This window comes from Gouania willdenowi, chromosome 8 (genome assembly GCF_900634775.1).
Source record: "Gouania willdenowi chromosome 8, fGouWil2.1, whole genome shotgun sequence".
Taxonomy (NCBI): Eukaryota; Metazoa; Chordata; class Actinopteri; order Blenniiformes; family Gobiesocidae; genus Gouania; species Gouania willdenowi.
In genome coordinates this window covers 3,030,392-3,043,950 of record NC_041051.1, presented here as the reverse complement: position 1 = coordinate 3,043,950, position 13,559 = coordinate 3,030,392, and the positions used below count along the sequence as shown (strand labels likewise).

General features: G+C 40.7%; 1 protein-coding gene across 1 annotated transcript in view; it reads right to left on the bottom strand.

The window, feature by feature from the left end:
* nfixb (nuclear factor I/Xb) overlaps positions 1-13,559 on the bottom strand; it is a 163,290-nt gene that overhangs the window by 22,973 nt on the left and 126,758 nt on the right. Inside the window, 6 exon segments of the mRNA XM_028455212.1 lie at positions 1,162-1,236; positions 4,901-5,031; positions 5,481-5,516; positions 5,768-5,888; positions 8,625-8,699; positions 10,046-10,111. Of these exon segments, the coding sequence (XP_028311013.1) occupies positions 1,162-1,236; positions 4,901-5,031; positions 5,481-5,516; positions 5,768-5,888; positions 8,625-8,699; positions 10,046-10,111 (504 nt within the window).

The following is a 13,559-nucleotide window of genomic DNA, read 5'->3' as shown; positions in this document are numbered from 1 at the left end:
GTCCCGGTCCTGGCAAACTGGCTGGAGCAGAGCGGCAGCCAATTGCTCCCATGACCCTGTAGTCTTGCTACGCTAACAAGCTGGCGGCCACACAAATTTATCTTTTAAATATCAGAGCCAGTCCACTTCTGTGCGTGCACACACACACACACACACACACAGTCCTGTTTGTTTTTCATCACCCAGCAGCTACGCAAGTTATTAGCCAAGAGACGTGTGTGAAGAGGAAAGCAGGGACCCCCCCCCCCACACACACACACACTAACAGGACAGCACACTTATCACAGCATTAGCTTGAATTCTCAGTCAGTGTCACAGACGTACAGGAAGCTCAGCAGCAGAGTTTCACTATCAGTCACATGACCCCCTGCTTTGCCTCAAAGCTTCTCATTCAGGTAGGAGATGCACCTCCAGAGCAGGCACAGGCAGCAGCCCCCCTCACCACCACCACCACCACCAGAACAGATGTCTGCTGTAACCCAGCAGCTCTCATCGCTGTAGACACATGGAGGTGCCATCTGGACCGGAACGCTGCTCCTCTCCAGATTGGTGATGTGTGTGTGTGTGTGTGTGTGTGTTTACGTGTGTCTGTGCATGTAAATCAGAGAAGCTTTAATTTTGGTTTCTGCCACATACAATTAATTATCATCTCTATTTTTATTTACCCTATTGATTCTCTATAGGGACAAAGTTGTTTTTAATCATCACACTTTCTCAATGCATCTCCACACATCCCATAATACAAAATGCCTTGACAGAGCATCTAATCCTCATCACGTCACTATGCACATTCAAGCCTCACAATCTGAAGGAGAAACACAAAGGCTACAGATCTCCCTCACACATTTACAGCAGCGTCTTTAAAGCTGACGGGTGGCGGATGGTGTGGAGCAACTGGGCGACCAAAAGGCTTTGGTTAACCCACAGTGGACGACGGCAGACATCTGGTAGAAACACAACCACACCCAGCAGCAGAACAGCCAAAGACCAAGCCACAGGAGATGGATGAGAGTAAAGTGGAGAGGAGAGGACAAACAGCTCAACACCAAGTGCAGAAATCACACAGTCGGAAACACAAACGTAAAGGTTGATGGTGGTGTTGAGCCAAAGGAGAGCAATGTACACATATGTACACAGTATAATGTTTAATGTTGTTCTAACCATGGTAAGGAAACTGCACTCCATCGCTCTCATGCTTAATCTTCCTCTCCTGCACACTGGCCAAATGGTGTTGCACTGAAAGGCCAAACAGGGGAGAAGGGAAGCGTTAACAATGGAGGAAGGACAAAGAGACAGAAAGAGATGGAAAGAAATGAGGGAGAGAAACAAGTTGTGGATGAAGGAAGGGAATGTTACAGAATGTCCATAACGGTTACAGCATTACTGTGAGTGCATGGGAATGATGCTAGCAAACCTGTGAGTGTATTCAAATGTAGCAATTAATAACAGAACGGCTCTCCTTCACATGAGACATAATAATATGTAGTATATTATATACAGTATGTATGAATGGGGTGCACCGTAACCACGTTTGACATGACACTTCTAATGAGGACTAGAAGTGCTTTCATCCAATGCTTGAGTGGTTATACGAGAGCAGGAGGAAATGGAGGGTTTTACGGCTGCCGATCGTGTGCAGCACATGACTGAGAGACCGAAATGGAAACAAATGTAGGACATCTGCGGATCTGACCAAGAGGAGTTGCTCAACTTTTAAGGAATTAGTTAACTCACTACAGCTTCCTGTTTTTAGAGGACGTCATGTGCCATCTTTGAATGGGTTTCAGAAGAAGAAGTAGAAGAAGTGTCCCTCAACGCTAACCTTCACACCTCATTATCCTCAAAGGATAAACAGCTGCTTTTTAATGGTGGTGGTCTAAATGAATGGTTGTTTTTATTTCTTATTAATACAACACATAATTAATAGATGTCACAACCCTCTTTAGGATCACATTTATCATGTTAGATTATTAAGAACTGAGAAAGTTAATTATCAGACAGTTTTTTTTTATTAATGAATGAATAACAACAGAGCAAAAAGGAATAAAAGGCTCTGTGTGAAATCTGAAACATACTTGAAAGGGACTGTTTTTGTTCTTTAAGAAATAAAAAAAATATCAAAAACTGTCTTTTGTGTTGAATCAGATTAACGGACATTAATATCTGTTCGATCATCTAAACCACTTGTGTCGAAGACGGTCCAGGGGCCAAATATGGCCCCTCAGTCTTAAATCTAGTCGTCAGGATGACATTAGCAGAGGCTGAAATAAAAGGAAAAACTGTCAACTGTTGTTTTATTTTGTATCTTTGTGAACGAATGCTCTGCGCTTATAATATTTATAATTTCCCTAAAAGAAAAGTCAATAAGATTCTAAAATTGTGAATAGGACATTTGTAAAGCTTCGGCAAATGAAGGAATAAATAGAACCATTTGTGGCCCATGGAATAAAACCTGACCAAAAAGCTTAAAATTATAAAGAGAAAATAAAAGTGCAGATTTTTTTCATGTATTTTAGGTTATAATAATGTGGAATAAAAGAAGTTATACTTTTAGTTAGATTAGAACTGGATTTTCACTGAATATATATATATGTATGTATGAATGTATACATTGTTTGGAACTGGTGCTGGTACATTTCACTACACATCGTACTTTGTCTAATTGTTTGTGTGACAAATATTGTAACACATGTTGCTCATAATTACACCAACTCCATGAACCTGCATTAAAGACTTAATTTAAACGAGTGGCAGTAGCTTCATCTTCTTCCTGCAGTCACTATGTGCAGTTACACAGGCACAAAACTATAGATATTCCCATTGAGTGATCAGATTACCCTGATTATGTGAATTATTATGTGAACATCACTTACACAATGCTCACACAAACAATTTAGTGTGTATTTTAAACATATCTAATAATAGGACACTAAAGAAAAACTATAGTGCCAAATGTCCTCTTTAAAGTGATAAACAACCATCACATGAATGCACTAAAGCTGAATTATTCAACTTTGAGGCTAGAAGTGGATTTAAATAACATTTCTGATGCTAATTAGTAACAAACAAATCATCACATCAGGCTAACGCTTTGTATTTCCACTCCCATAGAGAGTCTGGTGAAATATAATTTCAATCTGACGTTTTAGTGCTAACTTATATGTCATCCAGTTCCTTGGATGTTATGACGTTATTCTTAAGAAGACCAGGATTTTGATGTAACAGAGGAAATGGGACTTTAGTGCAGTATTTGGATGCCACTATCGTCTATCTTACTACAGATCTACACATGCCCTCAGCTGAACGAGGAAGACGCCTTACAATGGGGAAGTACCATGGCAACCATCGAATGACTTTTACCTCATCATTATTATTATTAATATACATCAATTTTATGTAGCGCTTTTCTGGGTACTCAAAGTTGCTTTTACAATGAAGGGAGCAGTGTTAAGGTTTGGTGCTTTGCTCAAGGGCACCTTGGCAGTGCTCGAGAAGTACCCTGGCACCTCTCCAGCTACCAGACCAACTTCCGCTTTTTTTGTCCGCACCGGGACTTGAACCAGCGACCCTCCAGTTCCCAATCCATGGCCCGACGGACTGAGCCACTCATGAAACCAGTTGGAGTTGTGTGACTGTTGCACTTCCCAGAGAAATTATTACGTCCACAAGCGTGAGTTTAAAGGGCTTTTCTTTGCAAAGGTTAATGATAAAAGTCTTTCAGTAGAGCTGTGTTTGTAGTTTTGGTTGACTATTCTTTTTATGTATCGTACATTACATACATTCATGGTAAACACCTTAAACAACATTCGGGCAGGACATTATCCACATCCTCTTCCTTTTTCAAATCTGATGAGGAACAACAGTTTGAGTTCCCACCTTCAGCTCGCAAGTGAGAATCAGGCTCTGGTCGAGTCTGTGACTGTGAGACCAGTATTATTTCTGTCTAGTGCTCATCGTAACCGAAGTGTGATTGTCATGGAAACGTGGAAGCAAAGCGTCGTTTGAAAGACACCGTCCCAGTCGCTGGAGTTTGTCATGTAACACCACAAAGGAATGTTCATTTTACCCTGACTGCTCGAGTATGGGCAAACATTTAACTGATGAGTCATGCAAACATCCAACTGATACAGTAACTGTGTGACCCACTGAGAGAATAAGACAGGTTTGTTTTTTTTAGTTAGAGTCCCTGGTGCATGTGGGAAAGGATGCTGTAACTTGTTGCTGCTAAAGTGACGTGTCTTGAATAGAGTTGGGAATGAAGGAAGAGTGAATGGGAAGAGTGAGGTAAGAAGAACAGGAAGAGGATCAACACAATGACAATGGGAGATGGTGGCGAGCTCTGGATTCTGGTCCATTTCAATTCAGTTTGGGTTAAAATACATCTTTAGGTTTTTCTGATACTTTCTTCCTTTTTTCTATAATAGGAATTAATAAAACAATCAATAGTTTACTGTAGTTCATGTAAATCAATTAAAATATGAATGAAATTATCAGTAACATCCAAACTTAATAAATCCAGGAACTATAATTTGTTCTTAATGATTCATCCATTCAGTCAAGTTCCAGAGTTGTTCAAACTTCCTTGCTGTGGGTTGGCAGATGTTTAAAACCTGCAGGGCTACAACCCTCCAGGACACTGGATTGTTTGAAAACTTGAAGAAAGTAGGAGGTAAAATAACAACGTAGGTATTTGAATGCAAGGTTTACTTATGTTGTTGATGAAGGACAGAGTGATGCAAACAAATGCTAGACTCTACAATCTCAAAGTCATAATTAAATTTATTTACGTGATTTTCAATGCTCATTTTTTGTACTTGAATTGATCTGGACCATCGTCTGGCTCTCAGAGAGACAGGGTTAAAGTGTGCAGAAATCTGATTGGGTAGTTGCGGAGGGTTACCTGCGTCCACATCATTGGGCCAACCACTGGATTGGGAGCTGCTGCCCGCAGCTGGGGAACGACCCGAATAGAAGACATCATCTACCGGGCTCTCCATCTCGCTGTCATCAATGGACTTGCGCTTGTTGGAGCTAAGAGTGAAAACAGAAATATGAGCTACAGGTAAAAAGACGAGTGTTCAGCTGTAGAGATTACACCTAAAACCATTCAACAAAGGCAGTCTTTCACAGTTTAACATTACATTTATGTAATGCATCAATAAGCATTTGTGTGGTCAGGGATGAAACTTAAATTTAAAGCTAAAAACCAACTTTAGCAAAGGGTACACAGCTTTACAACTGGAGACATGGAGAGAAAACTGAAAGGAGAAAGCGATGCTGGAACACGTCGTAATGTGTGTTTGTAGATCTTTATGAACTGCTACGTCTGTGACCAATGAAAATAAAGTAGGGGGCTGTGAATATACAACATGTGCACATCATAGCGACAGCGTGCCTGTGTGGGTTTTTGTGTAGAGTGAGAGGCAGGGGTCTGTGTTGCATTAGTATCAAGAGAGATATTTGGTAATGAGTGTAACTACCTCCGTGGGAGACTTGCATAAAGCTCCATTTCAGTCCTGCAGCGTAAGAGGAGCGGGGAAAGGACAAAGAGAGGAACAAGGGAAGGGAAAGCAGAGAAAGACATGAACTCAAACGGAGGCGTTAGTGGGAGAAATGTTAGGGACGAGGATTAGTGATCGAGAAGGTGTACGCAGGAACATCACCGTCAAAAAGCAAAGCAGGACAAAGTTTAAAGAGGTTAGAATGTTCAGAGAGTAAAAGAATTAGTGAAGTTTGGGGGTTTACTGTGCTGGTCTCTGAAGGCTACCTGGTAGAGGGTGTGGATGTGATGGAGCGCCTTCCCAGGGTCACCTGGTTGATGTTGTAATAGCCTGGGCTGTCCAGGTCGGCCAGTGAGAAATTGGGACCAGTCGCTGTGGCCACGGGAGCTAAAGAATAAACACAGGTTTAAATACTGATGCATATCTCCTTCTTCACTTCACCAGGTATCACATGCTGCTCTAGAGAGTCACATTTCAGACACAAAAAAAACTTCATGACATCTCATGTTAGCTTAAAGCTGATATCTGGAGTTTCTGAAAAACATCTCGATGTCCCGCCCTAAACAGCCTCACTTCCTCCCACTGCCGCTGCCAATCTACATAACAAGGTAGCATCAGGTCACATTGATATAGTTCTAGATCAGCCAAAATCATATTTACCTGTTTCCTGTTGTGTCCGTGCAAAGTTCCACATTCACTTTGATTGACAGTCTCAAAAACAGGAAATCAAAGCCTATAGGGGTCTATAGGACGTAGGCGGGACTTACTGTATATACAATAATGTATATGAATGGCCACCAGCAGTAGACCATAATAAAAGACTAGTTAGGTATGTTTTTACATTTCAAAAGAATCATACATAAACATAGATTTCTCAGAAACTCCAGATATTAGCTTTAACTAATGGAATAAATGGAAGTTTGAGTGAATCATATAGACTTTATCCCTGTTTACATAATCAAACTACAGTAAATAATCTGTTAAAGGTCTGTCTATAAGAAAAGTGCTGTCCTGGAGAGCCCCTGTCCTGTATGCTTTAGATGTTCCCCTGATCCAACAGGTCCACATGAACTCCCCTGGCCTTGGATAAGAGGTTAAAAGTATCGGAAGAAATAAGTCAAGCTGACTCGTCATTTTAGCAGACATGCAATAAAGTGATGACTGAAAGCCTTTACAGACACCCAGAGGAGGACAACCATTGGCTGGATTTTGTCAAAAAACATAAACAACTTTTCTTGTTTTTAAGAACAGTTAAAGAACATCCAATATTTCACGTGTGAGATAGATTCGAGCACATGCCAGAAAATCATGTGGTTTTCTTGCGACTGAGCTGCTCACGATGGGGCTTTTATGATCACCGCCTACAACTGCTTATTTAGAGCTGCTGAAGAAGATCAATACAGATAAATCCATAGTGTAAGCTTCATAGATCAAATCAAAGATCATTTTCTCACAAACAAATGTAGAAGGTTGGAATAGAAGCTGAATGTTTGTTTTGATTTCCACTGTAAACACTTGGATGAATATAAGTGTTTTTAATTCATTCTTAAAGCGATTTCTTGTATTTGTTGTTAGACATATAGGACAGTGATTCACCATATCCAACCCAGTCTCACAGAAAAATGTGTAAAAACAATGTTTGTCCACAAGCAATACTGGAAGCATTTTACATTAGAGGCTCTCAGAACGTAAGATAATTACAGTTGTTATGCTGTTGCTAGCCCGCTTAGAACTAACCGTGTTATTACGCGTTTACTTTTTAATACCCTAAATTATGTGAATTATGAATTTTTAACTATTATTATTATTATTATTATTATTATTATTATTATTACTATCATTATTATTATTATTATTATTATTATTATTATTATTATTATATATTTTTTTTAAATAAAAACATGTTGTGCCTTCACTTAAACACAATGACTTTTATTTGTCAATATATGCACGAACATAATGAAATAACGTCCCCAAGTTCCCCATTAAACCCTTAAAGAATAAATAAAGAAAAATTAAAAGCTTTGCCAAAATTAATATTGCGTTATACAGATAATTTACTTTTATTCAATGAACCTCTAACAGAATCCTGACCTAAAACCCAATCTTGTAATTAAATCTAAAACATTTTTGTGATTACATGGAAAAAAATAAATTAAAAAAAAATAAAAATACTAAATGGTCTCACAGGTAAAATCACAAAATGAACAGATAATCTAATCAATATTAAGAAAAAAATCTTTATTTACATTGTTCCGTAATTACAAGGTTTCAAACAGTCTCGAGGTGTGGAAATATATTCAAATGTGAATGAATAATAATAATAATAATAATAATAATAATAATAATAATAATAATAATAATAATAATAAGAATAAGAATAATGATAGTGAAAAAATTAGAAATCACGTAATTCAGGGTTTTCAAAAGTAAACACGTAATTCAACATCACTTCCTGTAAGTTCTAAGCGTGCTAGCAACAGCATAGCAACAGTATAAAACAAGATTAATGTACGTCAAAGCGAACAAACTATGGATCATATACATAAACCGATAGGATACTATGAAAGTTAAAGGTACATTTCTCACTAGAAATGTCGTCAAAACAATTATAAAGCCACAATCTATTTTGAAATACTGCAATTTGCCACTAAAATATACGAGATGTTTGCCATGTTTTTCATTGCAGGCAGGGGGCGGAGTCAGCAGTCACGTGACATGACGTCAGCCTGTTGAAAAGACTGGGTGGAAGAAACTAATCATCTTACGTTCTAAGAGCCTCATATGTAAAATGCATACAATATTGTTTGTAGACAAACGTTGCTTTTACACATTTTGCTCTGAGACCGGGTTACCATAACAACGCATTGTGTGAAACATTCACTTTCAGCTGATCTTACCATGTAAGCCCCAAAATAAACATCCATCATAGTTTTGCTACAACTTTCAGTCCCTGTCTGTATCTGTAGTCCCTGTATGTCTGTAACAACGTACTGTCTCTTTAAGCAGGCACATACAGTATTTGATAAGTCCTGCACTGAGAGAGTGACAACAGGACTAAAGGAACATTACGAGTGATGATCAGCTCAATGATCAGCAGAAGCTCAGACGACCATGACTTACTCTGTGAGACACGAACCAGCTCGGCTACGTTCCACACCCCTGAAGTCACAAAGCAGTCCTGGAAACTCAAGTGACCTGAGAAACAGAAAAAGACAGAGCAGGAGAAAAGAGGGTGTGGGGGTGCAGGTGCCACACATGAGCAAATGTGTGTGATCATACAAAAGAGTTGAGAAAAGCAAACTAGCACAAAGTGTCATGGGCTGGCAGCATGAGCTTTCTATGCTAACACTGGTCACGTTAATGGGAGCACTTCTTACACCTCATAAAGGTTAACAACGCTATCACACTACTGTTCCTGGATATGTTTCATACAAACACTTTTCTCCTCCAATTTATTTTAGAAGTGAGGAAAGATCTGTGAAGTTTTTTTAAAGGTGATCAAACTTCAGTTTAGAATGATTATTGTTTGTTTTGTTTGATACTACTTCCACTTTAACAGTTTTTTACACTCTGTTAAAGTGGAAGTAAAGGACCACGGTTCTATGCATCCTGGACGGCTGCAGTCCTGCGTGGTTTAGACGTATCCTTGAATCTGATGAGGCCCCCTTATCTCATGCAGGCCTCCAGGACCAAGTTTGGACCAGGGTCTAAATGATAAACGAGCGGCGATCATGAGAAGGATGAGGGGATTTCAGATTCTAAAACTTGAGATATTTCCACTTAAAGTTTACGGCAACAGCAAACAAGTCTGAAAGGAAGATAAATGTTTGACTAGCGTTTGGCCGCTGCTCAGATTTGGGACGATAAAGAGGCTTTTCTGGAAGTACTTGGAGAATCTTTCAGCTGAGTTCTGAGCTCTGGGTCTATGAGGGAAGTTTAAGTGCATGAGACATTAAAATGCTCGTATCTGTAACATCCAAGACTATAAAGAGTGCTCATAAAAGATGTCCTGAGGCTTGGGGGTTAAGTGGTTTCTAAATCCAAACCCCTCCTTCCGTCTTCTCCTTCTTTATTTCATCCTCCTCTCCACCCTTCCATCACTGCCTGTTCCTTTTACTCCCTCTGCTCTTATTTTGGTAATTCCCTCCTTTCCCCCTCCGTCTCTCGTTCCCCGGCTCTATCCCTTCCTGGGGTTTAACCGCAGCAGGGACAGCGCATGAGGTCAGTGCTCGGCTCGGCAGCGGCCATGTGGTTCCCATCTTCCAATAACGTCAGTGTGATTTATGAGTGGCCCGCCACAACGCTGTGCAGCCCCCACGCTTACAGTACCATCAGGCTCTCCTTACCATAATAAACTCAAAACCAAATCTGTGACACACACACACATACACACACACACACACACACACACACACACACACACACACACACACAAAGCCGTGTGGTCGCACATACATGCAGCTATGTCAAACATTCTCAGGCAGGCATGTGCTCTGTGCACATAATAATGAGTACGATCATGCAAAGTCTCACAAACCTACCATTAGGGGGGGGCTTGACGTCTGTTTCTCCTTGCTGGTTTGAGTTGTCTGATTGTCCTGATTGCTCTGAGAGAAAGAAAAAAGCAAAGAGAGGAGATTGTTAGTCAGGTGGGCAGAAACCTGATGAGGAGCTCCCTGGAAAACGCACACAGCAGCAATGGCCTCTAGTCTGTAATGGCTGAACATGGGGCAGATTGGGTTTGATCAGGCTTTCAACCACAAAGTATAAGGAATATACGTAGGAATCCCACTCGTCGCTGTAATACCTGAAGTGAACAACTCTAATAAAGAACCCTTTATCAACACCAATATCTAATACTGTAAGTACACTGTAGGTTCACCCTGTGGGTCAAGGCCATGTTTTAAGAAGGTCATGGACATGTGCCTCAGGGGGTAAAAGGATCATGTTTTTTTATTGATGCAGCAGAGACCTCGCTACCTTGTGTTTCTAATACATCAATTCATACTTAGGCTTATTTCTTTCATCGTTTACTTTTTATATTCAGTCTGAAAGTTGAAAAACTAACAGAGCTCAATGTCAGATAAAAACATGGTTTTGCACCCCCAAATATATCAGATCGATCTCGTGACCCCAATATTGTGTATTGTATCGTGAACTTAGTGTTTTGTCTCACCCCTAGTTTCTAATATTAAAGTTTTCAGTTTGTGATTGAAGTTTTTTGAGTTCTCTCGTAACCTGTTGAACATGTTGATTTATTCACTAAACCTGGTAGAGATCTTTTGTTCTCTGATCTCTGATTTCTTGTGTTTCTTTTCACGAGACAAAGACGACAATGATCCGTTTGACACTATTTTTGTCCTAGTTTGTTCCCGTTATTCCTCGTGATATCACATCACTCCGTCAGACCTTTTCCTTGTAATCCTCAAAAGAAACATCAGCCATTGTTTTGCTACAACTTTCAATGAGTGCAAACACCAGAAATGTGTTGGGAGGTCACTATGAATTCATTTTTGGGGGCAAATGCAAGAAATCACACAAAGAATAAAGTAAAAACACTTCTATGCATCTGTCTACAGGACTCCATATCCCACAATGCAATGCACAAAACGTTTCTGACAATGCCAATGAGAGAGTGTTTACAATGGAGATAAAAACTGGTTTTCCAGTGCCAACCTACTGATCTATGGGCTCTACGCTATGTTTTTATCTGATTAAAACTTTTTGTCCTACCTTGTTGATTAATTAGCCTTGGAATCCAACAGTGAATACTGGACGTATCACATAAAACCAACACGGAGCAGAGCCTCTCTGCTGCTGACTGGTACAACCATCCCTGAGCATCTCTGGTGAGTGTTTACCTTAACACCTACAGGGACCAGTGGGCAGAGGGCTGCCTGCCTCAGCTTGTTTGGCTCGGCCCACTGTGCACCATTCTACATTAAATGTGTAATGCAGTCATGCAGAATTTTATGGCAGTGTCATATATACCATTCAGGCCAATTACCCTCACAGTCCTTGGGCTTTAAGGGCGTCTTGGGCCAAGTCCTCACAGCAGAGCGCGGCTGCTTGCAGCTCATACTAGAACGCCCCAACCCTTACGTGGTCTCAGGCTAGATCAGCGTCCTGATCTTGGGTGGCATTGTGGTGCAAGGTGCCAATAAACTGCTGCACTATTGACCCCTGTGGGCTGAGGCTACATAATCAAAAACAGTCAAAATCTGTCTCATCGCACTGAGATGCGTTTTTCTGCTTTCCCACAATGCTTTTCACTCGCACTGCTGAAAGCAAAGAGCCCGTCTTTAGGATTTTTCAACCTCGATTTCTTTCAGACTTGTTCAGTCTGTGATTCTCCTTTTCTCCCTTGCACTGTCGCTCTGTGGAAACCTGGCAGCCATCTTAGCGTTTGGCAGCCATCTTAGCTTTGGCGGTATCATGCATTCCTGCTAGCTGACGGCACACCCACTCACACACGCACACGCATACACACAATCAGCGAGCGCACTCCTTCCTACACACACACACTCGCACACAGCCCCAATGGTCTTAAAGATAAAAATACCTCCAGAGGATTTGCAATGTTAATGGAGTGAGGATGAAACTGTTGTGTTACTGCAGTCCTGTGTGTGTCTTTGGTTCTGATGGCCCTTTAATGGGAACAACACTCCATTACAAGCGTCTTGATGCACTTGTTAGGTGCAAACAAACAAGTATGTAAACACCAGCTTCATAAAGAAGTCATTGGAGGTGTACGAGGCTAACCAGGAACGACTGAAGCCTGAGGCCGGTCTTATCGTGTCGGCGCTCGCCTCCACGATGCACAAACCGTTAAAAAGCCTTTAAAGCTGCATCCCTCTGAAAAAATCCCTCTAACTCAATGCGACAGCTTCCAAGCCAAAATGGGTGCCTGGTTGTCATGACAACAGGGATGGCACACTACAGCTAAAATCCCTAATGATGAGTGGCTGAAGCCTGCGCGTGCATATGTGTCGCTGTTTGGCCTGGCAATTAGTTGGAATGAAGATAATAATATAGCTTACTGGCAGTGGCTCAACGTGTTTTGTTTAAGTAGTTCTTGGCACCAAACAGAGTGACGGGCCCAGTGCTACACCATTACCAATTTCCTCCTCAGTTAGAGGTGTTAAATCCTCTTCTGTTACATTCACAACCTCAGGATGAAAACTTTTCTGCTGCTTTCTGAGCTAAAAGTAATGAGACCTGAGGTGATCTCTATAATTAAACATTACAAGTAGTTTCAGAGTACTTCTGTCAAGTTTTATACCTGAAAAGCTTAGATTTTACATGTTATTTCAATCAACCAACCAACCTTGGAGAACAACATAGTTTACTACTGAATTTGTAGTACCCTTCCAATAGAGGACTTAGTTATAACCACTGCTGGTGTCCATCTCTAGGTCTCAGTGGGCGTCAGGCGGGGGCACAACCTGGTCAGGGTGCTAGTCCATCGCAGGACACCACACACACGCACACACACACACACACACACACATTACCATGTGTAATTTAGAGACTCTAATCAACCTAACAGTCTTCGTTTTTGGATTGTGGGAGGAAGTACACGGAGAAAACCCACGCAGCACGGGGAGAACACGCAAACTCCACACAGAAAAGACCCAAGTGTCCACCCCAGGGCTTGAACCCAGGAACTTCTTGCTGTGAGGCAGACATGCTAACCACTTCACATATGAAGTGATAAACAAGGCCTCACTTGAATGTGCATTAGGTGTTTGGTCTAAAGCTGAGTAATTAAATGTTTGTATTTTTAGCCTTGGGCATCGCTATTTTAGAAATTTCAGCTAATCAGCATTTACAGATCATGTTCTCGTCACATCAGAACTACTGTTTTCCTTTAACACCCATTTCAACACAAATGAACTGAATGGCGTTTGATCCTAAGAACTGATCCACTTGAATAAATGCAGCGTCACAGCTAACAGCGATCATCATTTCTAAACCAATGATGAATAAGAGAAATAGCAATTTTACAAATCAGAGGTAGTAGAAAAAATGCAATTGCAACATCAGGTATCATAC